The 27,933-nt window shown below is 36.8% G+C and overlaps 1 protein-coding gene across 14 annotated transcripts in view; it reads left to right on the forward strand.

Moving 5' to 3' along the window:
* The window catches only part of CCDC181 (coiled-coil domain containing 181), a 73,581-nt gene that overhangs the window by 33,704 nt on the left and 11,944 nt on the right, over positions 1-27,933 (forward strand). For 4 of the 14 annotated variants that reach the window (XM_055111826.2, XM_034940113.3, XM_055111810.2 and 1 more), the window contains 3 exons: positions 9,462-9,601; positions 12,091-13,041; positions 15,557-15,703. In XM_055111826.2, the coding sequence (XP_054967801.1) occupies positions 9,485-9,601; positions 12,091-13,041; positions 15,557-15,703 (1,215 nt within the window). In that variant the 5' untranslated portion in view covers positions 9,462-9,484. Of the gene's footprint in view, positions 1-1,248; positions 8,711-9,461; positions 9,602-12,090; positions 13,042-15,556; positions 15,704-27,933 lie in introns of those variants that run through there. The other 10 variants (XM_034940088.3, XM_034940109.3, XM_055111822.2 and 7 more) reach the window with 9 other exon arrangements.

Genomic DNA, 27,933 nt, shown 5'->3' on the forward strand with positions numbered 1-27,933 from the left:
AAATGGGATTGCTGGATCATATGGTAATTCAATTTTTAATTTTTTGAGGAATTGCCATACTGTTTTCCATAGCAGTTGTACCATTTTACATTCCCACTAACAGTGCATAAGGGTTTCAATTTATCCACATCCTTGCCAATATTTATTTTGTCTTAATAGTAATCTTCCTAATGAGGGTGGTATCTCATAGTGGTTTTGATTTGCATGTATCTAATAATTAGTGATAGCATCTTTTCATATGTTTCCTGGCAATTCATGTATTTTTGGAGAAATGTCTAATCAAGTTGTTTGTCCATTTTTTGAATTGGAGTGTTTGTTTTTATAATTGTTGTTGAGTTTAGAAGGTCTCTATTTGTTATGGATATTAATACCTTGGATACCTATGAACATTAGATATATCATTTGCGAATATTTTCTCCCATTTCATAGGTTGCCTTTTCATTCTGCTGATAATGTCTAGTGAGCAAAAGTATTTAAAATGCAATAGTACTTAATATTTGTGCAGTCCAATTTGTTTACTTTTGCATGTGCTTTTGCTGTCATATCTAAGAAATTATTGTCAAATCCAATGTGGCAAAGCTATTGCTCTGTTTCCTTATAAGAGTTCATAGTTTTAGTTCTTGCATTTACATCTTTGATCCATTTTATTTTTGAATATGGTGCGAGGTCATTTGCATGTGGATATCCAGTTTTCCCAGAACCATTTGTTGAAAGATGATATCCTTTCCCCTTGGAGTTTCATAAAACCCTTGTGAAAAATCATTTGACCATATATGTGAGAGTTTATTTATGACCTCTAAATTTGATTCCATTGGTTTATAAAGCTGTCTTTATGCAGTACCACATAGTTTAAATTATTTTAGCTTTATAGTAAGTTTTGAAATCAGGAAGTATTAGTGCTCCAACTTTGTTCTTTTTCAAGACTATTTTGGCTTTTGGGGTTCCTTGAAATTACATACAAATTTTAGGATGGATTTATTTCTGCTTTTCTGAGATTTTGATAGGTATTACATTGAATCTGCATATCTACTTTGGGTAATACTGACATCTTAATAATATTGTCCTCCAATCCATTAACATGGGATAGCTTTCCATTTGTCTGTTTTATGGTTTGCATTGTATGCATCTTTCATCCATTTAGTTAATTCTTAAGTATTTTATTCTTTTTTATATTATAAATTGAATTGTTTTCTTAATTTCCTTTTAGACTGTTCATCATTAGTGTATAGCAATACAACTGACTTTATGTGCTTTGTCTCTTGCAATTTTTGTGAATGTATTAATTCTAATAGTTTTAAAAATGATATCTTTAGGGTTTTCTACATATAAGACCTGTCATTTGCAAACAGAGATAATTTCACTTCTTCCTTTCTAATCTGGCTGCCTTATATTTCTTTTTCTTGCCTAATTGCTCTGGCTTGTACTTCCAGTACTATGTTTAATAGCAGTAGTGAAAGCCAGCATCCTCATCTTATACCTGATCTTAGATGAAAAGCTTTCTGTCTTTCAGAATTGAGCATGATGTTTGGTGCGGGTTTTTCATATATGCCTTTTATTAAGTTGAGGCAGTATCCTTCTATTCCCAGTCTGTTTGTTCTTTATCATGAAAGAGTGCTGAATTTAATGCTTTTTCTGCATCAATTAAAATGATCATTCAGTTTTTCTCTTTCCTTCTGTTAATGTAGAATACTGCATCGATTTTTGTATGTTAAACCATCCTTACATTCTAGGAATAAATCACTTTTGGTCATGGTGCAGTATCTTTGTAATATGCTGCTGAAATCAGGTATTTTGTAGAGGATTTTTGCAAATCCCTTGCATGTGATGAGTTGCTTCTTTCCTGTCTTTTGACAGTTTGATGGATAATATGCTTCAGTGGAGGTTTGTTTGAATTCATACTACTTGGAGTACATTGAGCTTCTGTGATGATCATATTCATATCCTTTATTAAACTTGGGAAGTTTTCAGCCATTATTTCTTCTAATTATCATACTACTTCTTTCTCTTTTCTCAAGGACTCCCACAATGCAGACTGTGGTCCATTTGGTGGTGTTCTACAGGTCCCCTAGGCTCTCTTCACTTTTAACTTTTTAATTTTTTTGTTTCTCAGATACAACAATTTCAATTGTCTTATCTTTAAGTTCACTGATTCTTTCTTCGGCCTGACCAAATATGCTTTTGAATCCCAACAGTAAGATTTTCATTTCAGTTGTACTTTTCAGCTCTAGAATTTCTTTGATTTCTTTTTTAGTTTTCAATTTATTGATATTTCCATTTTGTTTATATATTATTTTCTTCACTTTCTCCACATCTTTCCTTAGTTATTTGAGCATCTTTACGATTTAAGGTCTTCTCAGGTATTTTTCTGAGTTTATGCCTTTCTCTGGGTGTTCAATTTAACTTTATACTTTTCTCTGTAAATGTAGTTGCTTTTTAATGTCTTAGTCTTTAATGTTTGTCTTCCAAAAGGAAGAAAACAAGGAAAATTCCCTGGAAGTTGCTTCAGCTGGAGGAGTAAAAGCTTACAATGGTGGGGGAAGGTGCAACAACAATGGCGGCTACCTCTGTGTTTGCATCTCCTTGATCAGAAGCAGTAATCAATTATCAGAACATAGACCCTCATCAATAGGAGGACAGGGTCCTTACTGCTTATTGACTCTCATGAACTATGTTCAAGCTGCTCCTGCAAGTAATACAGACTGTCTGCTAGGGAGCTGGGGTTTGGGGTTGGGTAGATGATACTGAACTAAGAGCTGAAATTCACCAAAATAAGTTCAGTTTTCTGTCCAAGCCTTCCCTTGAAAGTTGCAAGCCTTTAATAGACTCCACAGTTCCAAAATAGTTACAAGAGATAGGTTTTGACAGTGCAATTGTTTTTCCAGGTGGGGAGATAGATTCCTGGTGCTTCCTATTCCACCATCTTTTTAGAATCCTCCAGCAGTACTTCATTTATTTTTATTGCAGAATAATATTCCATTGTATAGATATATAACATTTATCCATTCATCATTTGATGGACATTTGAGTCATTTCCACTTTTGGCTACCAATCATGCTGCTATATCCCAACCAGGCAAGAGAAAGAAATAAAGGGCATCCACATTGGTAAAGAGGAAATCAAACTGTTGCTGTTTGTCAGTGACATAATCATATACTAGAAAACCATCCAAAAAGATTCTAGAACTGATAAATTAATTCAGTAAAGTTTCAGGATATAAAATCAATGTACACAAATCAGTAGTGAGGCAGGAGAATAGGGTCTGGAGTCAGTGAACCTAAGGCCATTTCACACTGACTTCCTAGAATGCAGTTGAAAGGAAAACCCTAACTTGCTATGTTTAAGTAACAAAAGGACCAGAGGCTACTTCCGTGGCAAATCCTCTTTCCTGCAGATGGGAAATTGAAAGTACCCCTGATTGGTTGCAAACAGCATAGGAGTGTAATGTTTGCATAGGAGTGTAACTTTGTAACTTCACTTCAACCTCTGATTGGTTGCTTTCCACAACCAATCAGACTGATTGCGGGCCACCACTTCATTTACATGGGGTGAACCAATGTAAAGTGTCCAATGGGAAACCTCTAGTGGGTATTTGGACCCAAGAAGATTCTGTATCTGGAGACCTTGAGCCACTGCTCATGCCTGTTGCCACATTGTGGAGTGTACTTTCATTTTCAATAAAAATCTCTGCTTTTGTTGCTTCATTCTTTCCTTGCTTTATTTGTGGTTTTTTTTTTTTTTTCCAATTCTTTGTTCAAAATACCAAGAACATGGACACCCTCCACCGGTAACAGTAGCACTGCTATATACCAACATCAACCAAGATGAGAATCAAATCAAGAACGCAACCCCATTTACAATAGCTGCAAAAAATAAAATACTTAGGAATATACCTAACCAAGGAGGTGAAAGATCTCTACAAGGAAAACTAAAAAACACTGATGAAAGAAATCATAGATGACACAAACAAATGGAAGCAAATCCCATGCTCATAGATGGGTAGAATCACTATTGTGAAAATGACTATACTGCCAAAAGCAATCTACAAACTCAATGCAATTCCCATCAAAATACCATTATCATTCTTCACAGAACTAGAAAAAACAACCCTCAAATTCATATAAAACCAAAAAGGAGCCTGCAGAGCCAAAGGAAAACTAAGCAAGAAGAACAAATCTGGAGGCATTACATTACCCAACTTCAAACTATACTACAAGGCTATAGTCACTAAAACATCATGGTACTGGCATAAAAACAGGCACATAGACTAATGAAACAGAATAGAGAACCAAGAAATGAAGCTAACTGATCTCTGACAAAGCACACACAAATATAAAGTGAGGAAAGGACACCCTATTCAACAAATGGTGCTGGGATAATTGGCAAGCAACATGTAGAAAAATGAAACTGGATCCTCATCTCTCACCTTATACAAAAATCAACTCAAGATGGATCAAATACTTAAATCTAAGACCTGAAACCATAAAAATTCTAGAAGATAGCATTGGAAAAACCCTTCTAGACATTGGCTTTGGCAAAGACTTCATGACCAAGAATCTAAAAGCAAACGCAACAAAAACAAAGGTAAGTAGATGGGACTTAATTAAACTAAAAAGCTTCTGCATAGCAAAAGAAATAATCAGCAGAGTAAACAGACAACCCACAGAGTGGGAGAAAATCTTCACAAACTATGCATCTAACTAAGGACTAATATCCACAATCTTCAAGGAACTCAAACAAATCAGCAAGGAAAAAACGAATAATCTCATCAAAAAGTGGGCTAAGGACATGAATAGACAGTTCTCAAAATAAGATATTCAAATGGCCAATAAAGAGATGAAAAAATGCTCAACATCACTAATAATCAGGGAAATGCAAATCAAAACCTCAATACGATACCACCTTACTCCTGCAAGAATGGTCATAAGCAAAAAATAAAAAAAACAACAGATGTTGGCATGGATGTGGTGAACAGGGAACACTTTTATACTGGTGATGGGAATGTAAACTAGTACAATCACTATGGAAAACAGTGTGGAGATTCTTTAAAGAACTAAAAGTAGATCTACCATTTGATGCAGCAATCCCACTACCGTGTATCTACCCAGAGGAAAAGAAGTCATTATGTGAAAAAGACACTTGCACACGTTTATCGCAGCACAATTCGCAATTACAAAAATAAAGAACCAAACCAAATGCCCATCAACCAACGAGTGGATAAAGAAAATGTGGTACATATACATACCATGGAATACTACTCAGTCATACGAAGGAATGAAATTGTGGCATCGTAGCTACCTGGATGGAAATGGAGGTTATTTCATCATTATTCTAAGTGAAGTAACTCAGGAATGGAAAACCAAACATCATATGTTCTCACTTGTAAGTGGGAGCTAAGCTATGAGGATGCAAAGGCGTAAAGATGATACAGTGGACTTTGGGGACTTGGGAGAAAGGGTGGGAGCAGGATGAGGCATAAAAAAACTACATATTGGTTAAGAGGCCCAGGTGGGCGGACTGCCTGAGCTCAGTTGTTGGAGAACAGCTTGGGCAACATGGTGAAAACCCATCTCTACTAAAAAATACAAAAACTTAGCCAGGCGTGGTGGCGTGCCTGTAGTTTCAGCTACTCTGGGGGCTAAGGCACAAGAATCGCTTGAACCCGGGAGATGGAGGTTAAAGTGAGCCCAGATCGTGCCACTTCACTCCAGCCTGGGTGACAGAGCGAGACTCTGTCTCAAAAACAAAACAAACAAACAAAGAAACAAACAAAAAAACTCTACATATTGGGTACAGTGTACACTGCTCAGGTGATGGGTGCACCAAAATCTCAGAAATCACCGCTAAAGAACTTATCCATGTAACCAAACACCACCTGTTCCCCCAAAACCTGATACTTAAAAAAAAAGCTGCTATCACCCATTATTTAAAAAATACAAATTTAGGAGGATGGTCAGAGGAAAAAACTATTAACCTAGGAGTTCTGAAACCTAGGGTCTACTTCCAGCTTTGGTAAGTAACTCTACAACTCTACATCCATTAAAGGAGATTTGACTAAAATTCCTTCAACCTTTAGCAGTGAATAACCTTTTTTGGGAGCGTCTTTTTTCAAGCGCTGAAGCAGTAGCAACATTAGGTCATTACAACTACACCACATCTAGGAAGTGCACTCAATATTACAATTCATTTTAACCTTCCATTTTAAAAGACCTTAAGTCTATAACTTGAAGAATATCTAAAAATTTAATTTTACATTGCCTCTCTTGGAGAAAAGGTGCTCTCCATCACATCAAGTGATAGAAATCCTAATAATAAACAATTTAAAAATAATCCGAACACACTGGATTGTACTGAGGAAATATTTTTACTTCTCCCAGTTCTTATTTATTTCTGGCTGGGAATGGATAGTTGTTAAAATCATCTCAACTTTCACCACAATCTAAATTCATCTTGCTTTGCCTTTATACATAAAGAGAAGCAGAATTTGAGAAAATTCTAGTTGACCATTTTGACGTGCCTCAAAGCTAGAGCAAAAATCCTATTTTCTTTGGCAACTCTCTTGGGTAAAGTTTTGGTTTTGATTAGGAAAAAAAGAAGCTGAGGGTCAAAAATATGGTAACTAATTAGCAATTTGCTTATCTACTAATGAAGACTAAAAACTACTTTTCTACGTTAAATGTGAAGCACATAACATATAGAAATATAGTTTTAGAGGTTGTCCTAAGAAATTCTAAATCTGACGAGAGACAGCTACAAGAGGGAAATTTCACAACCAACACAGCGGCACTTCGCGAGTCTCTATAACGTTAGTGACGCGTGGATTCCTTAGTCGTCCCCTTAGAAACCTCAGCTTCACGGGCCCTTCGCAAGCACCGGGATGGGTGCCGGGAGGGGTCGGTGTTCTGAGGATATTGCATGCGCCTGCGCGGGTTTTTGTCGCTCTCGTAGTTAGAGAGGCCCGGATGGAGGACGCAGAGGCACGCTGTTGCCATGGCAGTGTGGTCCTGGCTGCCGCGGAGGCAGGTGCCGGGGTCTCCTTTGCCTCAACGTGAAGAGCTTAGAAAGAGGAGGAGAGGAGAACTCCCCCGGCCATCTCTGTGATCCCAGCCGCCGCATTTTACACAGGCAGGAGAGATATAGAGGGAGAGAAGGGAAGGACGATGCGGAGATGTTAATGGTGGGATAGAGGGTAAAGGTATAAACGTCTGGTATAGCTGGGAGGGAGGGTAGGTAGTGAGGGAAGAAGCTTTCTGGTGGCGCCTTATCCTCTGGAGTCCGAGGTCCACCGAGTCTGGCACTGGTGGGGAAGTCTGGTAACACCTTGCTTCACTATGTATGAAGGATACTCGTCTGAGGGTAGCTTAGACTAAGTTTTTGTCATATTCTTTCCCCTCTCAAAGTTCTTGAACGTGGAAAGTAATAATTTTGTCCCTGGGAGAAAAAGTCACTCCCGAAATTGTAGCTTCCATGAGGAGGCAATGGTATTCATTTCGTTGGTGGTACCTTGGGATCCTGAATACAGATTAAAATTATCACCTAAAGTCCATAAAATATTTATCATCATACTTTGTGACAGTTTATGATTTTTTAAAAACTTACTTATAGGATCACAGTCTTGGCAGGATACACAGGAATAATGGGCCAGATGGTTTCATGATGTATGGATTAGTTTTTGCTTAAGTACTTACTTTATATTAAAAGGCATTCTCTTTGACATGCTTTCAGTTCTTAGATTTTTAAGCAAGCATATGTTTAAAACGCTGTAAGATGAGACCCAATTATTTAAACTATTTTTGAATATCCTGAATTCTGGAAGAAAGTTATCAAAATTATGTATACATATGGACTTGGTTTAAGACTCCTACTGAAAGATCAGCAGTTCACCTATCCACATGGGATTTACCAGACACTCAGGGAGGAAGGAATTTATTTCCGTCTCTTACTACAGTTCCGTATTAAGAGAGTAGAGCTGGTCTAAGCCGCTTACCTAGATTTTTACTGATGATAAATGTTGAAATTTAAATGTGTGAAACTCACAAGCATAAAGTAGGAAGTGTTAAGTGATTTTGTTTGTATAAGATGTATTTTTGTTCTAGCTTGTTGATTCTGTACCATATGGACAGTACCCTGGAGATGAAGATTAAAAGAATTGAAGGGGTTGAATATCCTGTGACGCATTTGAAAAAGGCTTAAGGGATTTGATAACCAGAGTTTGTAATTTATGTTCTTTGTTTACTTAAGAACCGGCCATGAGGGTTTTTTTTTTTTGTTTTTAAGTTACAACAAAAGAATTGCACTTCAGATTTGATGCGACTTAATTTACTTCTCAGAGTTACCTTAACTATGGCTTTTTTTTCCTTTGAATTATGGCATAATAGTATGACTTAAAGACCCCTAACCTGTTAAATTTTTAATTACTGTGCTTTTATTATACAGATTTTATGTTTTCATTTTAAATTTTAGTTTTCATGTGTGTGGGATTCTCTGTAAACAATAAAACATATCTACTAAAGTCTTCAGGCAACCATTTATTTATAAGTTCAGAACTATGTTTATCATAAAATAAGGGAAAGCACTGAAGAGTTCCAAAGAAATAGTCTTATAATATTTATGTAACTCAAACATCTTAAAATAATAAATTTCAAGATCCCTGCTCTGAAAAGAAAACTGATTATTCCAAGGCATTGTGACTGTGAAAAGTACTATTTTTACTGTAAGTATTTCGGATTACAGTGAGTTTTATTCTGTATCATTCATGGTGCCCTTGCTTTTAATTGGTAGGTAGTTAGATATAATAGCTTAAGCAATTTAGCTTGTCTTGCAGTTAGGAAGTGAAACTCACTCTGAAGTGTTGACTTGGTTTCTCCAGATCACTTCAAAATTTGTGCTCAACCTGATTTAGAAATTATTGAAGGGCTTACTTTTGAGTCCTTTAGCAAATCTATTTTGTGTTTTTAGTTTAAAATAAATAAGTATCTGGAAAGAATTATAGTCCAATGAATAGTTTAGAAAAAACAATAATTATCCAGTTGAACAATTAACAGTTATTTTTGAATAATAATTAAGTTGAATAACAGTTATTATTCAGTAATAACTTAGTCTGGCCAAAGGTTTGGGGAGAACAAAGCGAAGCTAATGGCTAAAACAGCTGGTGGATTATTTATTAATTCGGCATACCTAAAGTGTACCAAAAATTAACTTTATCTTAAGAGGGAAAAGGAACCAACATCAATAACTATTTGGGCAACAGGGGGAAGGTGGGAGAGTTTTTAGGAATGTTTACCTATGGAAATGTCTTGCCATTGCAGATCTCTCTTTCATGGTGTATTCAAGTGCATGTTCATTTTGAACATTCTATTTTGTGTTTCTCTGTGTTAATTAGCTTACCTACAGCATTAATCTCCATACTCCATTCCTCCTCTAGAGCGGGCATAACATATACCTTATCTTTTAAAATCTTACAGCATATTTCCTTCACAAACAGAAAATGAATGAAAATAAAGATACTGATTCAAAGAAAAGTGAAGAATACGAAGATGACTTTGAAAAGGACCTGGAGTGGTTAATTAATGAAAATGAAAAAAGTGATGCCAGCATAATAGAGGTATATATTGCCAACAGCATTCATAATAATTATATTACAAAGTGCTTTGCAATTCTTTAAGGTTTTCACATTATTATCTCATCTAAACATCACAAAATTTCTTTGATCTACATTGGGCAAATTACTATTATCCTCATCTTAAAGATAAGAAAAATGAGGCGTAGATTGCTTAAATGTTGTATCCTAAGGCATAGGGCAGGTTAGTGAGAGAACAGTTATTACGCTAGCATTTAATAAACTAAAGTGACCATTATAAAATTATAATTTAAATAATATAAATAAATAGTAAAATCATGATTTATTGCATCGAAAGTAAAAAATACAGTTAATTCCTACTTTCTGTGAACTTGGGTAAAATCATGGGGTTATGCTATTAAAATAAATGAAAAATAAAGCAAATCCTCTAAACACATGACCTTTTAGCTAATATTTAAAACTTTAAGACTGAATTAGCTCTTCTTGGCAATGAATATAGAGAACAAAGTAAAGGGTCAAAGTCTGAGTCACAGGAATACTCCTAGGAAAAGTGGATGCATTAAGCATGGTCATATACTATTTATCAGAGATGAAGAAAGGAACTCCAGGAAAATTAACCAGTTCCTGCATCAAGGTAGGTTATTTCTCTCTCTCTTTACATGTGTATAATGTGTATATGTATTTCTGTAAAACATATATATGTATATATGCATATGTATGTGTGTATATATATGTATATACATAAGTTAGTGTCAATAAGTAGAAAAAGGAATAACACTGGGATATAAATAGGTGACTTTGGAGGGATAATGATCAGAGTTATAGCAGAAGCCAGTTTTAAAGGTGTTAAGGAAAAGACTATGAGGAAATGCAGGTTTTATATTACAGATTTCTTAGTTCCATTTTGCTTTCTTATATAATGGAAAAGACAAATGGAATACACAATGTTTGAAGATGGAAACAGAGTCAAAAGTGAAGATTTTTCTAAGATGGCTTTTAAATGGGAGTTTTATGCATCCTAACAGAAAAATAAGCAGAATGAGTAGAGGCAGATACCCAGCGTGGTAAGGTTGAACCAATTTCTCAAGACTGGAAGGGTGTGAGATCCAAAGCACAGTGTGATAGAATTAGAGAGGTAATAGGGATGATTTATTGTTTTATTTTCTAATTCAACAAGTATTAATGATCACCTATCATATCAGAGGCTGTTCTAGGTGCTAGGGATATATATAGCAGGAATAAAATTAAAGTGCTGTTATGAATCTTACACATTCCAGCGGATGATTATAATAACCTCTTCTTTTGAGGCTTTTGAGAAAAGGGGATGACTGAGCTAGAGACACATAAGAGGGTCAGGGGAAGATTTTTTTGTAAAAAGTGGGTTTTCAAAAGAAAAGAAAAGCTAAAGGAGAGTTGAGAAACAGAGACTATAAGAATGAACCAGAGATCTGCCATCCTCATGATATTGGAAAAATAAAAAAGAATCAACTAGAGAAACAAATAAGGCTAAAATGAACACTTGTGATACAGAGCTCTTAGTTAAATCATAGTTATTTGGCAGTCATTTAAATGGGCCAGGTTTATTTGCTTATTAGACATCTGACTATCAGACAAGATGACCTTCACTATCACACAGGATGACCTATGAGCAAATGAAGGAGGAAAGTGATTTTAAGGGGTTGAAGAGAGAAGCATGTAGTAGCTCCCATAGAACTGCTTTAGGAGGGAGAGAACTTTGACAAAGAGAAAAAAATATATATATATAAAATATTTATATACATTTATATATTATATCATATTTTTTATATATATAAGCTTTTAGTTAGATACAGCAGAAGTGGAGTTTTGTGCTGCACTGATACTGGTTTATGGTTCATGTGGAATTAACTTTTTTTAATTTAAGGCCAAGTTATCTGATGGTGGTTAGCATGGATTTCTGAAATCTCTTGAGTATAGTTGAAGAAGGGAAATCCGATCTAGAGGTAAAAATTGACCTGGAATTTAGATAGGTCCTGCAGATTATAGTGATAATAATAGTCTGAAAAGATTAAAAGAACCTCAAGTTATTAGGACCTGACCAAATAATTCATCCTTGAAATGGTCTGGGGAGAAAGCTGTTTGATTGAAGAATGCAAATATTACAAGGAGGAAAGATTTTTGAAAATTGTTTTTCTGAAAATGTAAAGAGAGGAAAATTTTATAGGGGAAGGAATATTAATATTGTTATTTGTAGTTACCTTTTGATACATTAGCATAAAAATGTTTAAAAATCAATGTAGCACTTAGCTACATCAAATTCAAATTTAAAGTTGAATTTTTCCTGCATTGCTGTCACATTATTTCCCTTGGATACTCATAAGTATGAATTAGAATGTTATGAGCAAATTATGAGCAATAAACACTTAAATTTTCCCATTCATAAAATAAATTACATGAACAGGAAAAATCCCATTTTGTATGTCTACTTATAAATGAAGAATCTCAATTTTGACTGAAAAATATCTTGTTTTTAGATGGCTTGTGAGAAGGAAGAGAATATTAACCAAGACTTAAAAGAGAATGAGACAGTAATGGAGCACACCAAACGACATTCTGATCCTGACAAATCTTTGCAGGATGAGGTCTCACCAAGAAGAAATGACACCATTTCTGTACCAGGTATTCAACCTTTGGATCCCATATCAGATTCAGATAGTGAAAACTCTTTCCAGGAATCCAAACTAGAAAGCCAGAAAGACTTGGAGGAGGAAGAGGATGAGGAAGTAAGGAGATATATTATGGAGAAAATTGTACAAGCTAACAAGCTTCTACAGAATCAAGAACCGGTGAATGATAAAAGGGAGCGAAAACTTAAGTTCAAGGACCAGTTAGTTGATTTGGAAGTTCCTCCACTAGAAGACACTACTACTTCTAAAAATTATTTTGAAAACGAAAGGAATATGTTTGGGAAACTGTCACAATTATGTATTTCCAATGATTTTGGACAAGAAGATGTACTCCTGTCACTTACTAATGGAAGCTGTGAAGAAAACAAGGATAGGACAATACTGGTAGAGAGAGATGGAAAATTTGAACTTCTGAATTTACAAGACATTGCCAGTCAGGGGTTTTTGCCTCCCATTAATAATGCAAATAGTACAGAAAATGACCCTCAGCAGTTGTTACCCAGATCTTCCAACTCCTCTGTCAGTGGCACCAAGAAAGAAGATTCTACAGCAAAGATTCATGCTGTCACTCACTCATCAACAGGAGAGCCGCTGGCTTATATCGCTCAGCCACCACTCAACCGCAAGACTTGTCCAAGCTCTGCTGTCAACTCAGATCGAAGTAAAGGGAATGGGAAATCTAATCACAGGACACAGTCTGCACATATCTCACCAGTGACTTCAACATACTGTCTTTCCCCTCGACAGAAAGAACTACAAAAACAACTAGAACAAAAGAGAGAAAAACTGAAAAGAGAGGTGAGAACCTAAGTGGGCATTATATTAAAAGTAGAGTATGTTTTACTGTTTTATAAATGCAATGGGAATTAAAACAGTTGTTCAAACCATTGGAGACTTTTTTTGATTGCTTTATTTATCTATTGTTAGATTGATTAAGTGTTAAGAATGTGCATTTATGGAATGAACACAGTGATGACTTTGGTCCTTGTAAGGATCACAAAGAATAGTAGACTGATCTGTGTTAGCGGAGATCTCAGTGATGACTTCATCTGATCCTTTCATTTTAAAGGTGAGACTCATGAGACGTTAAGTGACTGCTGAAAGTAATCTTGATATGATAGGTAAAAATAAAATGTCAGATGGAAAAATGAAGGCATAAAGTGTAGAGGTTTAGGAGGCAACAGGAAGACTTGGACTATAATTCTTTTATTTGCATGTGTTTCATGTTATGTTCTATGCTTACAATTCTTTTATTTCCAGGATTTTAGTTTCAGATTAAGAATATAGCCTAATATTCTTTTTTTTTTTTTTTTTTGAGACGGAGTCTCGCTCTGTCGCCCAGGCTGGAGTGCAGTGGCGCGATCTCGGCTCACTGCAAGCTCCGCCTCCCGGGTTCACGCCATTCTTCTGCCTCAGCCTCCGAGTAGCTGGGACTACAGGCGCCCGCCATCACGCCCGGCTAATTTTTTGTATTTTTAGTAGAGACGGGGTTTCACCGTGTTAGCCAGGATGGTCTCGATCTCCTGACCTCGTGATCCGCCCGCCTCGGCCTCCCAAAGTGCTGGGATTACAGGCGTGAGCCACCGCGCCCGGCCCTAATATTCTTAATGAAATGTCTCCAAAATGCCATATAGAATCCCAAATTAATTTTTTTTGTTTTTCATATTTGTTCTTATGTGAAACTCTATGTATCTTATAATTGAAAATTCCAGGACTTAAACTGGTGAGTTTTCTCAGAATTACTTATGTCAGTGCTCCAATTCTTTGTTTTACTGGAAACCTAATGGTATTAAGCTGAGCCATACAAAATGTCTAATTCTAAATACAAAGCTCAGCAGATAATACATGAGAAGTGACCTTACAGATCATTTTGCAGATAAGAAAACCTTAGAAAGTTTAAATAACTTTACCAAGGTATATCTGTACTTGTTAGTAGCAAACTGGAATAAAAATTTCCAGTTCTCTGGCACCCTTGAGAAATGGTGTGTTATCTACTTTATATGGGAAATTATCAGGGAAATATCTGGCATTTAAATCAGGAATTGGCATTAGCAAAAAAAAAAAAAAAAAAAAGTGAAACATGACTTTGTAAGAACGTGTAACCTCTAGCACACTCAGATAAGAACCTAAAAGGGTGCAAGCTTATAGAGCTTCGTTCACTTGGTCACTAATAGCTCTAATAGTCAAACTAAGTTTACTTGATTCAGGTATAAAAACACTTGAAAGTATAGGAATTTGGTGACAATACAAAATAATTTTTTGAGAATGACATCTATATGTTTGCTATACACAAATGTGTAGGTATGTGTGTATATTTTTACAGAAGTTATACAGGTGATTTTATATAGTTGTCACTGCCTTTTTATTAATGAACTGATGTTAGTCTTTAACTGGTGTGAAGGATGGATAATTCTGTTTTCATTTGGATTCTCTTTTCTGAATGTCACACACTCTTTGTTCTGAAATACAGTTTTATTGTATCCTATAACTAACTTGGCTCAAGGCATGGTCTTCAAGTACTAAGGCTTTTAACATGTTTTAGTTGGTTTCAGGGGAAGGCTTTGCTTTTTTATGCCCATATTTTCTGGGTTGGGCTGCTATACTCTGTCTTTCTAACCTAAGTGCATCATTTCAGTGTTCTCTTTGGCAACTCCGTTATCAGTGCTTTGGCTGATAGCTTCTGTGTAATATACCTGAATGTTCCCCTTGGAAAGATAATCATCGTTTGTCATACTGTATTCATGCAAGGCATCCAAAGTCCTTTGTGTGAAATGGAAATGTATAAATAATGTAAAATTTAATTCTTAATAAATTCATTTATATTTCCTATAATACAGGCTACTTTAGGGCTCAGAAAATAGTATATAGATATTCTCAAATATATTTTATGCTGTTTGGTAGAATTTTCCTTTCCTCCCTTCCTTCTGTTCAATCAAAAGGAATTAGAAAGTCTTGCTATATTGTCAAAATGTAAGGAAAACACTTAGAATTCCATTATTTGAAGAAAATTTTACTATGAACTTGTTAAATTAGCCCAGCTAATTTTTGTATTTTGGGTAGAGATGGGTTTTCACCATGTTGGCTAGTCTGGTCTCGAACTCCTGACCTCAAGTGATCTGCCTGCCTCGGCCCCCCAGGGTGCTGGGATTACAGGCATGAGCCACCGTGTCTGGCCTAGAAGGACCAATTTTCTGATGGAAAGTTTTAGGGTCAGGGAATCCTAATTTCAGATCTCAAAATATATCTCTCTACTCTGATAACTCATACAATTTTATTAATCTTCCATTAATGTCTTTTCATATTCTTTTACTAGGAAGAGCGACGAAAAATAGAAGAAGAGAAAGAAAAAAAGAGAGAGAATGACATAGTATTTAAAGCGTGGTTGCAAAAGAAAAGAGAGCAGGTCTTAGAAATGAGGAGAATTCAGCGAGCAAAGGAAATTGAAGACATGAACAGTAGAGTAAGTAAAACTTCTCTGAAAAATAAGTTCATACAGATATGAAAGCTGAACTTATTTATAGAAGGGAGTCTGGATATCAGACTAACAGCCTATGGAAGAAGTAGAAAAGTTGTTCAAGAACTACCCTTGCAAAAGATGCAACATGCAGATAACTACAATTAGGTTCTAAGAGGTCTTGTGATAATAAAATGATTCCTATTTTGTTCAGACTTTGATGGAACAGAAAACAGAAAACTATCAATTCGTTTTTTTCAAGGTGTAACTTTGTTATTCAAACAGGGCAAAGATACACACACACCCCCCCACAAAACCCTAGAGACTGGTCTCACTTAAGACTAGACGTATAGAAATATTATGTAAATCTTTAGCAAATTAAAGACACCAAATTATTTAATTTAAAATAATTTTAAAAACTAAAACAGAAAATACAGAGAAAATTTAAAAATCATCCATATCCTTACTAAAAAAAGATATATATGTAAAGTAAAGTCGAAAGTATAATAATAATAACATTTAAAAAAAAAAGAAAAAAAGAAAATTTAACCCTAAGCTCCTCCAGGCTCATCTCCAGTGATAACCACTTTTAACAGCGTGGTGCAAATCCTTTTATATCTTATTTATATTTATATATTTACATGTCAAAAGTATTATTCAGTTTTTTTTCACTTCATCATGGAACTCTTTCTAAGCCATTACATTTAAATCTCTCTTTTTCAAATAGCTGCGTGGTATTACAGTGTTAATTTATTAAGCCATTCTTCATTTGTAGATATTTAGGTTGGTTCCAATGTTGCATTAGTTAACAGTGCTATAGTGAAGAGGTACATTCTATGGGAACATCAGTAATCTGTAGGAGAAGTTCTTCAGAGGTGAATTTATAATGTTTGAAGGCTTAGAGTGAAATGTTTGGTTAAAGATGCAAAAGTAACCTCCCAAAAGATAATATGAATTTATAGTTCCTCCAACAGTGTGTGAGAGTAAATGTTATACCTGTTCCTCCAACGGTGTGTGAGAGTGAATGACTAACACTGTATGTGGGTTATCATCTTATTTTTCCTTCAAATTAATAATATACATGCTTGTATATGAGCATGTGTGAGAAATAATAAGAGATAGATATAGGTCTCTACCCCTAGTTTTTGGCACACAGCTCCTAAAACCTTTTTAATTTCTTGAGTGATGGGGGTTCTACATGTATCTCTTGTTCTAATAACTGAGCTTTTATCCTGGCTTCTGACAAACAGCTGCTAATTCCTTGGAACTTCTTAGGTGATAGGACTCTCTTTGTTCTAATAAGATGACTCTTGGTGGGCTCCTGGTTAGGTGCTGGCTGCCAGAAAGACTAAGCCATGATTAGAAGCCCAGAACTTTCAGTTCTAACTCCTTTCTTCTAGGAAGGGGGAAGGGGCTAGAGATTGAGTTAATAATCTCAATAACTATGTGATGAAGCCTTTATAAAAATCCCCAAGCTGCAGGGTTCAGAGAGCTTCTAGGGTATGGGAAATGTGGTGTTGGGGGGGTGGTGTGCCCCCAAGAGGGCATGGAAGCTTCACACCCCTTCCCAAATACTTTGCCTTGTGTAGCTCTTCATCTGTCTTTTATTATATTCTTTATTAATAAACTTGTAAATGTGTTTCCCCGAGTTATGTGAGTTGCTCTAGCAAATTAATCAAACCTGAGGAGAGGGTCATGTTCCCACCACTCCCCACCCTGGCAATATATAGCTGGTCAGACAGAAGCTCTGGTCACAATCTAGGCTTTTGATTGCTATCTGAAGTGGAGGCAATCTTGAGGGATTGAGCCCTTAACCCATGAGATTTGATGCTAACTCCAGGGATATATTATCAGAATTGGATTAAATTGTAGGATACCCAGCTGGTGTTAAACTTGTCAGTGTGGGAAGTGGGAACCCTTCCCCATTTTGGTAACCAGAGGTGAAGTATTCTGTGTTGAGTGTGAATGAGAAGGAAAAACAATTGGTTTTTCTATTTATATAGCGTGTGTATTCTTCTGTGAATTTCCTGTTTATAATCTTTTTCCTTTTTTAGTTTGGTTTTTATTATCGAAGTGGTATATGAGAGATTTTGATCCTTTGTCTATTATATATGTTATATATTTTCCTAGTCTGACAATATATTTTTTGTTACAGTGTTTATTATGCCATTTGTGGAAGTTTTTAGCTTTTTAAAATCTTGGGATGGGCAGTACTTTCACAGGCAAGGCAGAAAAAACATAAACTAAAAGAGGAAATATGGAGAAATTTGACTGATACCATATAGTAAAATAATAATACACTGAGTAAGATTTAGGAAGGAAATTATGGATCAGTAATAACATGTACTAATATCATCACATCAGTAAGTAGATAAAAGAATATTATCTTGAAAGATATAGCAAAGGTATAATTTCTTTTTAAAAATTCCTAATAAAATGCGGATTATAAACACTATAATGGGGAAATACTCTAGGCATACCTGTTATAATCAGAAACATGTAAGGTTCTATATTAAATAACTGTATTCTGGTGTTTCAATCCAATTCATTAAGAAAAGGAAACGAGGTAAAAATAATAGGAGTGACGGGGCCAAGATGGCTGACTAGAAGCAATGGGGCTCAGAGGCTCCTATCGGAAAAAAACATAATAAGCATGTGAATCCTTCACTGGCAACCAAGGTATCCAGGTTCTCTCATCAAACTTGACTAGAAGGCTGGCGTGACCCATGGACAGAAGGAAGAGCAGTGTAGTGCGTGGCCCACCTGAGAGCTACATGGGAAAGGAGAACCCCCTACCCCCAGCAAAGGGAGGCAGTGAATGAGCACGCTACCCAGAAGGGGAAACTGTGCTTTTTCCACAGAACTGTGCAACCCATGGATCAGAAGATCCCACTACAAAATCCAAGCCACTGGGGCCTAGCGTCCCAACCCTAGAACACGATTCTTACAGCTTCTCAGCTGGAATCTACTTAAGCCTACTGAAAACTCCTCGTGGGAGGGGTGACCAATTTAAGTTGTTGAGTTTCAGGTATGCACAAAATATCCAGATGAAGATATTGAAGATTAGTTGGAGAAATTTATCCAGTTTTCAGGAGAAAAGTTGGGACTGGAGATAAGAAATTAGCGATTTCAGAGGTGGAGTAGTTTGTGTGATGAGGATATGGCCATAGAAATACGTGGCAAGTGTACTGGAGAAAGACGTAGAAGATGAGAGAATCAAAGGTCTTTGGGGGTGGATGTTCAATGGCTCTTCTATGTAGTTATAAATATACCTTGGGACTGGCATGGAGAGGAATATTGAGTCAGGAGTGATCAGAGGTGGTTACATAACTATTTTTAATAGAGCCAAATGATACAAATATCAAAGGAGGATGGGTTTTCTCAGGAAAACAGAAATACAATTCAGAAGACGTATGGGGGAAGGAAGAGAATATTAATTTATTTGTCTGACCACCGAAGTACTTGAAGTATGGCAGAAAATGCAGCCTCTGTTTCAGAGAAGATGTGGCTTGGGGGAGAATCAGAATTTGCATAAGATAGGAAATTTAGGGCCAGATCCCTTTCAGTGACTTGGGAGGATGGATGTTATTTGGGAGTTTTTATATCATTGAGTAGGAATTACAGAGAACTAACAAGGGTTATGAAGGACAGGAGGAATGTGGGATTGGGTGAAGAAGCAGCACAGCATATTGCTGTAGTGATTACAGGTATAGAAGACAAGAGGAGTTTATGTTTCAGTCAGTGACCACGGAAAACACAGCTATGGCCATACTGCTGATAGCTTCTTGGACGATGATGGGCCTTCAGGCCTCATGGCATTCCGAGTATTATAATTTTTTAAATGGGGTATTTGCAAAAATAAATGTACAGTATATTGTGCAATATTTGTACATAATTGTGCTATATTTGTACATAGTAAATAGTAATCTTGGATTGTATTCTCAGAAAACATGAGTCATATTGAACATAATTTATTTCAAAAAATTTTATGTAGAAGACATCATGGTTATATATTTCCCTTTGAATATTTATTTTGAATATGTAGTATTTTTTGCTACATTTCAAGTTTGTCTCAAAAATAGATTTTAATGAGAAATAGTATCACAAACTAATAGTATTCTGAAGTACTTTTATGAGCTTTGTCTCTACTCAAGCTGAAATATAGCACAATTTGGTAGTTGATTAATTTGGCTTATTAATACATTGCTATAATAAGTGCATTATGTTGATTATTTCTGTGGGACATTGTGTATAATGTGAGTCATAGTTTCCAGAAAATATCTTTAGATTTATAGATTGTGGAATGACCTTTTTTACATTAGATGAATAAAAGATCTTAGGTGATGTAATTTTTATTGCCATTTTTAGGAAAAATAGCTAAAAATGTCTTTCCAACATTGTTTTGAAATTTGCTTCTCTTGCTCAGTGATATATATGTATACACACACATGAAAATGTATGTATGTATATAGTCTATCTATGTTAACCGTCCATGGGTACTTGTATACCTTGTGTATTCTGCATTGGATGTAGTGCTGTATTAATGTCAATATAGTCTAGTTGGTTGATAGTGTTGTTAAGATCTTCTGCATGCTTATTGTCTTCCCCCATTTTTCCTATGAATTACTTAGAAAATAGTGTTAATAATTTCATCTATCATTGTGCCCTTGCCTATTTCTCCTTTGGTTCTGTTGAGTTTTGCTTCATGTATTTTCAAGTGTTGTGGGTATACATTTAGGACTTTATGTCTTCCTGATAATGACCTTTTCCCATTATGAAATGTCCCTCATATCCTGAAGTCTGTTTTGGCTGAGGTTAATGTAGCCACATCAGTGTTGTTATGCTTACCATTTGCATGGTATAACTTTTTTCATATTTTACTTTCAATGTATCTGTGGCTTTATATTTAAAGTGGCTTGTGCAGACGTCATATATTTGAATCTTCCAGTCCAGCAGTCCACTCCTTATACTTAGTATTCACTTGTATTTAATTACTTTTTTAAATTATACTTTAAGTTCTGGGATACCTGTGCAGAAAGTGCAGGTTTGTTACATAGGTAGACACGTGCCATGGTGATTTGCTGTACCCATCAACCCGTCATCTACATTAGGTATTTCTCCTAATGCTATCCCTCCCCTAGCCCCCCACCCTCCGACAGGCCCCAGTGTGTGATGTTCCCCTCCCTGTGTCCATGTGTTCTCATTGTTCAACTTCCACTTATGAGTGAGAACATGCACTGTTTGGTTTTCTATTCCTGTGTTAGTTTGTTGAGAATGATGGCTTCCAGCTTCATCGATGTCCCTGCAAAGGACATGAACTCATCCTTTTTTATAGCTGCATACTATTCCATGGTATATAACTGCCACATTTTCTTTCTCCAGTCTGTCATTTATGGGCATTTGGGTTGGTTTCAAGTATTTGTTATTGTGAATAGTGCCTCAATAAACATACATGTGCATGTGTCTTTATAGTAGAATAATTTATAATCCTTTGGGTATATAATCCAGTAATGGGATTGCTGGGTCAAATGGTATTTCTGGTTCTAGAGCCTTGAGGAATCACCACACTGTCTTCCACAGTGGTTGAACTAATTTACACTCCCACCAACTGTAAAAGAATTCCTATTTCTCCACATCCTCTCCAGCATCTATTGTTTCCTGACTTTTTAATGATCGCCATTCTAACTGGTGTGAGATGGTATCTCATTGTGGTTTTGATTTGCATTTCTCTAATACCAGTGATGATGACCTTTCTTTCATATGTCTATTGGCTGCATAAATGTCTTCTTAGAGAATTGTCTGTTCATATCCTTTGCCCACTTTTTGATGGGGTTGTTTGTTTTTTGTTGTAAATTTAAGTTCCTTGTAGATTCTGGATATTAGCCCTTTGTCTAGTGGATAGATTGCAAAAATTTTCTCCCATTCTGTAGGTCGCCTGTTCACTCTGATGATAGTTTCTTTTGCTGTGCAGAAGCTCTTTAGTTTAATTAGATCCCATTTGTCAACGTTGGCTTTTGTTGCCATTGCTGTTGGTGTTTTAGTCATAAAGTCTTTGCCCATGCCTGTGTCCTGAATGGTATTGCCTAGGTTTTCTTCTAGGGTTTTTATAGTTTTAGGTCTTCTGTTTAAATCTTTAATCCATCTTGAGTTAATTTTTGTATAAGATGTAAGGAAGGGGTACAGTTTCAGTTTTCTGCATATGGCTAGCCAGTTTTCCCAGCACCATTTATTAAATAAGGAATCCTTTCCCCATTTCTTGTTTTTGTCAGGTTTGTCGAAGATCAGGTGGTTGTAGATGTGTGGCATTATTTCTGAGTCCTCTGTTCTGTTCCACTGGTCTATATATCTGTTTTGGTACCAGTACCATGCTGTTTGGGTTACTGTACCCTTGTAGTATAGTTTGAAGTCAGGTCCATGATGCCTCCAGCTTTGTTCTTTTTGCTTTAGATTATCTTGGCTATGCAGGCTCTTTTTTTGTTCCATATGAACTTTAAAGAAGTTTTTTCTAATTCTGTGAAGAACGTCAATGGTAGCTTGATGGGGATAGCATTGAATCAGTAAATTACTTTGGGCAGTATGGCCATTTTCATAATATTGATTCTTCCTGTCCATGAGCATGGAATGTTTTTCCATTTGTTTGTGTCATCTCTTATTTCCTTGAGCGGTGGTTTGTAGGTCTCCTTGAAGAGGTCCTTCACATCCCTTGTAAGTTGTATTGCTAGGTATTTTATTCTCTTTGTAGCAATGTGAATGGGAATTCACTCATGATTTGGCTCTGTTTGTACTACTGCTGTATCGTAATGCTTGTTATTTTTGCACATTGATTTTGTATCCTGAGACTTTGCTGAAGTTGCTTATCAGCTTAAGGAGATTTTGGGCTAAGATGATGGGGTTTTCTAAACATACAATAATATCATCTGCAAACAGAGACAATTTGACTTCCTCCTTTCCTATTTGAATACCCTGTATTTCTTTCTCTTGCCTGATTGCCCTGGCCAGAACTTCCAATACTATGTTGAATAGGAGTGGTGAGAGAGGGCATCCTTGTCTTATGCCAGTTTTCAAAGGGAATGCTTCCAGCTTTTGCCCATTCAGTATGATATTGGCTATGGATTTGTCATAAATAGCTCTTATTATTTTGAGATACGTGCCATCAGTACCTAGTTTATTGAGAGTTTTTTAGCATGAAGTGCTGTTGAATTTTATCGAAGGCCTTTTCTGCAACTATTGAGATAATTGTGTGGTTTTTGTCATTGTTTCTGTTTATATGATGGATTATGTTTATCGATTTGCATATGTTGAACCAGCCTTGCATCCCAGGGATGAAGTTGACTTGATGTTGAACTTTTTCATGTGCTGCTGGATTTGGTTTGCTGGTATTTTATTGCGAATTTTCACATCGATGTTCATCAGGGATATTGGCTTGAAATTTTCTTTTCTTGTGTCTCTGCCAGGCTTTGGTATCAGGATGATGCTGGCCTCATAAAATAAGTTAGGTAGGAGTCCCTCTTTTTCTGTTGTTTGGAATAGTTTCAGAAGTAATGGTACCGGCTCCTCTTTGTACTGCTGATAGAATTCAGCTGTGAATCTGTCTGGTCCTTGGCTTTTTTTGGTTGGTAGGCTATTAATTACTGCCTCAATTTCAGAACTTGCTATTGGTCTATACAGAGATTTGACTTATTTCTGGTTTAGTCTTGGGAGGGTGTATGTGTCCAGGAATTTATCCATTTCTTCTAGACTTTCTAGTTTATTTGCATAAAGGTGTTTATAGTATTATATGATGCTAGTTTGTATTTCTGTGAGATCAGTGGTGATATCCCCTTTATTATTTTTTTATTGTGTCTATTTGATCTTCTCTCTTTTATTCTTTATTAGTCTGGATAGCGGTCTATGTATTTTGTTAATCTTTTCAAAAAACCAGCTCCTGGATTGATTTTTTGAAGGGTTTTTCATTTGTCTATCTCCTTCATTTCTGCTCTGATCTTAGTTATTTCTTGCTTTCTGCTAGCTTTTGAATGTGTTTGCTCTTGCTTCTCTAGTTCTTTTAATTGCGATGTTAAAATGTTGATTTTAGATGTTTCCCGCTTTCTCCTGTGGGCATTTAGTGCTGTAAATTTCCCTTTAAACACTGCTTTAGCTGTATCCTAGAGATCTGGTACATTGTGTCTTTGTTCTCATTGGTTTCAAAGAACTTATTTATTTCTCCCTTAATTTCGTTATTTACCCAGTAGTCATTCAGGAGCAGGTTGTTCAGTTTCCATGTAGTTGTGCAGTTTTGAGTGAGTTTCTTAATCCTGAGTTCTAATTTGATTGCACTGTGGTCTGAGAGACTGTTTGTTATGATTTGCATTCTTTTGCATTTGCTGAGGAGTGTTTTACTTCCAATATGTGGTCAATTTTAGAATAAGTGCAATGTGATGCTGAGAAGAATGTATATTTTATTGATTTAAGGTGGAGAGTTCTATAGATGTCTATTAGGTCCGCTTGGTCCAGAGCTGAGTTCAAGTCCTGAATATCCTTGTAAATTTTCTGTCTTGTCGATCTGTCTAATATTGACAGCAGGGTGTTAAAGTCTCCCACTATTATTGTGTGGGAGTCTAAGTCTCTTTATAGGTCTCTAAGGGCTTGCTTTATGCATCTGGGTGCTCCTGTATTGGGTGCATATATATTTAGGATAGTTAGCTCTTCTTGTTGCATTGATCCCTTTACGATTATGTAATGCCCTTCTTTGTCTTTTTTGATCTTTGTTGGTTTAAAGTATGTTTTATCAGAGACTAGTATTGCAACCCCTGCTATTTTTTTTTTTTTTTTTTTGCTTTCCATTTGCTTGGTAAATGTTCCTCCATCTCTTTATTTTGAGCCTATGTGTGTCTCTGCATATGAGATGTGTCTCCTGAATACAGCACACCTATGGGTCTTGACTCTATCCGATTTGCCAGTCTGTGTCTCTTAATTGGGGCATTTATCCCGTTTACAGTAAAGGTCAATATTGTTATGTGTGAATTTGATCCTGTCATTATGATGCTAGTTGGTTATTTTGCCTGTTAGTTGATGCAGTTTCTTCATAGTGTCAATGGTCTTTACAATTGGCATGTTTCGGCAGTGGTTGGTACCTGTTTTTCCTTTACATATTTAGTCCTTCCTTCAGGAGCTCTTGTAAGTCAGGCCTGGTGGTGACAAAATCTCTCAGCATTTGTTTGTCTGTAAAGGATTTTATTTCTCCTTCACTTATGAAGCTTAGTTTGGCTGGATATGAAATTCTGGGTTGAAAATTCTTTAAGAATGTTGAATATTGGGCCCCTACTCTCTTCTGGCTTGTAGGGTTTCTGCAGAGAGATCTGCTGTTAGTCTGATGAGCTTCCCTTTATAAGTAACCCGACCTTTCTCTCTGGCTGCCCTTAACATTTTTTTCTTCATTTCAAACTTGGTGAATCTGGCGATTATGTGTCTTGGTGTTGTTCTTCTTGAGGAGTATCTTTGTGGTGTTCTCTGTATTTCCTAAATTTGAATGTTTGCCTGCCTTGGTAGGTTGGGGAAGTTCTCCAGGGTAATATCCTGAAGAGTGTTTTCCAACTTGGTTCCATTCTCTCTGTCACTTTCAGGTACACCAATCAAACGTAGGTTTGGTCTTTTCACATAGTTCCATATTTCTTGGAGGCCAAGTTTGTGCCTTTTCATTCTTTTTTCTCTGATCTTGTCTTCACACTTTATTTCATTATGCTGATCTTCAATCTCTGATATCCTTTCTTCCACTTCATTGATTTGGCTATTGATAGTTGTGTATGTTTCACGAAGTTCTCATGCTGTGTTTTTCAGCTCCATCAGGTCATTTATGTTCTTCTCTGAACTGGTTATTCTAGTTAGCAACTCATCTAACCTTTTTTGAAGGTTCTTAGCTTCCTTGCATTGTGTTAGAACATGCTCCTTTAGCTCAGAGGAGTTTGTTATTACCCACCTTCTGAAGCCTACTTCCGTCAATTCGTCAAACTCATTCTCTGTCCAGTTTTGTTCCCTTGCTGGTGAGGAGTTGTGATCCTTTGGAGGAGAAGAGGCATTCTGGTTTTTGGAATTTTCAGCCTTTTTGTGCGGGGCTTTCCTCATCTTTATGGATTTATCTACCTTTTGTCTTTGATGTTGGTGACCTTTGGATGGGGTTTTTGTGTGGATATCCTTTTTGTTGATGTTGATGCTATTCCTTTCTGTTTGTTAGTTTTCCTTCTAACAGTCAGGCCCCTCTGCTTCAACTCTGCTGGAGTTTGCTGGAGGTCCTCTCCAGACCTTGTTTGCTTAGGTATCACCAGCGGAGGCTGCAGAACAGCAAAGATTGCTTCCTGTTCCTTCCTCTGGAAGCTTTGTCCTAGAGGGGCACTCTCCAGAGCTCTCCTGTGTGAGGTGTCTCTCGACCCCTGCTGGGAGGTGTCTCCCAGTCAGGAGGCGCGGGGGTTAGGGACCCACTGGAGGAGGCAGTCTGTCCCTTAGCAGAGCTCAAGCACTGTGCTGGGAAATCCGCTGCTCTCTTCAGAGCTGGCAGGCAGGGACATTTAAGTCTGCTGAAGCTGCGCCCGCAGCCACCCCTTCCCCCAGGTGCTCTGTCCCAGGGTGATGGGAGTTTTATCTATAAGCCCCTGACTGGGGCTGCTGCCTTTCTTTCAGAGATGCCCTGCCCAGAGAGGAGTAATCTAGAGAGGCAGTCTGGCTTTGCCGAGATGTGGTGGGCTCTGCCCAGTTCCAACTTCCTGGCTGTGAGGGGAAAACTGCCTACTCAAGCCTCAGTAATGGTGGACACCCCTTCCCACAAGAAGCTTGAGCGTCCCAGGTCGACTTCAGACTGCTGTGCTGGCAGTGAGAATTTCAAGCAAGTGGATCTTAGCTTGCTGGGCTTTGTGGGGGTGAGATCTGCTGAGCTAGATCACTTGGCTCCCTGGCTTTAGCCCCCTTTCCAGGGGAGTGAATGGTTCTCTCTCACTGGCATTCCAGTATGATGAAAAACTCCTGCAGCTAGCTTGGTGTCTTCCCAAACGGCCACCCAGTTTTGTGCTTGAAACCCAGGGCCCTGGTGGTGTAGGCATTCAAGGGAATCTCCTGGTCTCCTGGTTATGAAGACCGTGGGAAAGGGGTGGTATTTGGGCCATAATGCACAGTTCCTCGTAGCACAGTCCCTCACAGCTTCCCTTGGCTAGGGGAGGGAGTTCCCTGACCCCTTGAGCTTCCCAGGTGAGGCGACGCTTCACCCTGCCTCGGCTCACCCTCTGTGGGTTGCACCCACTGTCTAACCAGTCCTAGTGAGATGAGCCGAGTGCCTCAGTTACAAACGCAGAAATCACCTGCCTTCTGTGTTGGTCTCACTGGGAGCTGCAGATTGGAGCTGTTCCTATTTGGCCATCTTGCCAGCCACCCCTGTATTTAATTATAATTATTGATCAATAGTTTTTAAATCTGTCATCTTGATATTTGTTATCTGTTCAATTACTCATCCTTTTCTGCCTTATAATCAAGTATTTAAAAAACAGTCCTTTTTATTTTCTCATATACTTTTTAAGTATGCCTCTGCATGCTTTTTTTAAGGCGTTGCTCTGATTATTTTATATATATATATATATATATATACACATACACACACACTGAATGTGTGGAAAATCACCGAAGAATTTTTTTTTCCTTTTACTTGGTATAGAATTTGAGGCTGACAGGTATTTTTCCCCTGCAGCATTTTAAAGATGATGTTCAATTGTTTTACAATGTCCTTTGTTTCTATTCAGAGGTTGGCTATCATTCTTATCATTGTTCTGGTGTATATAATAAATCTTTTTCCTCTGGCTTCTTTAAAATTTTCCTGGCTTTGGTTTTTAGAAGTGTATTACATGTGTGATTTTCTTTGAATTTACCTAACCTGGGTTTTGCTGAGCTTCTTGAATCTTTATGTTCATGTTTTGTACCAGATTTGGGAAATTCTCAGCCACTGTTTCTTCAAAGGTTTTTTTTTTTTTTTTTCTGCCTCATCTTTTTTCTCTTCTCCTTCTGGAAATCCAATTTTACGTATGTTAGAAGACTTGCTATTATCTCATGTTACTAAACGTCTGTTTACTGACAATTTTTTTCATTTGTTCAGTTTACATCATTTCTATTGATCCATCTTGAGGCATCAGTACTTCTGCAATGTTCATTCCACTGTTAAGCCCATTCAGGGAATTTAGGTTGTGTTTGTTTGTTGGATTATTTTTTTTTATTTTTTTGTG

Source organism: Pan paniscus, chromosome 1, assembly GCF_029289425.2.
Source record: "Pan paniscus chromosome 1, NHGRI_mPanPan1-v2.0_pri, whole genome shotgun sequence".
Lineage (NCBI taxonomy): Eukaryota > Metazoa > Chordata > Mammalia > Primates > Hominidae > Pan > Pan paniscus.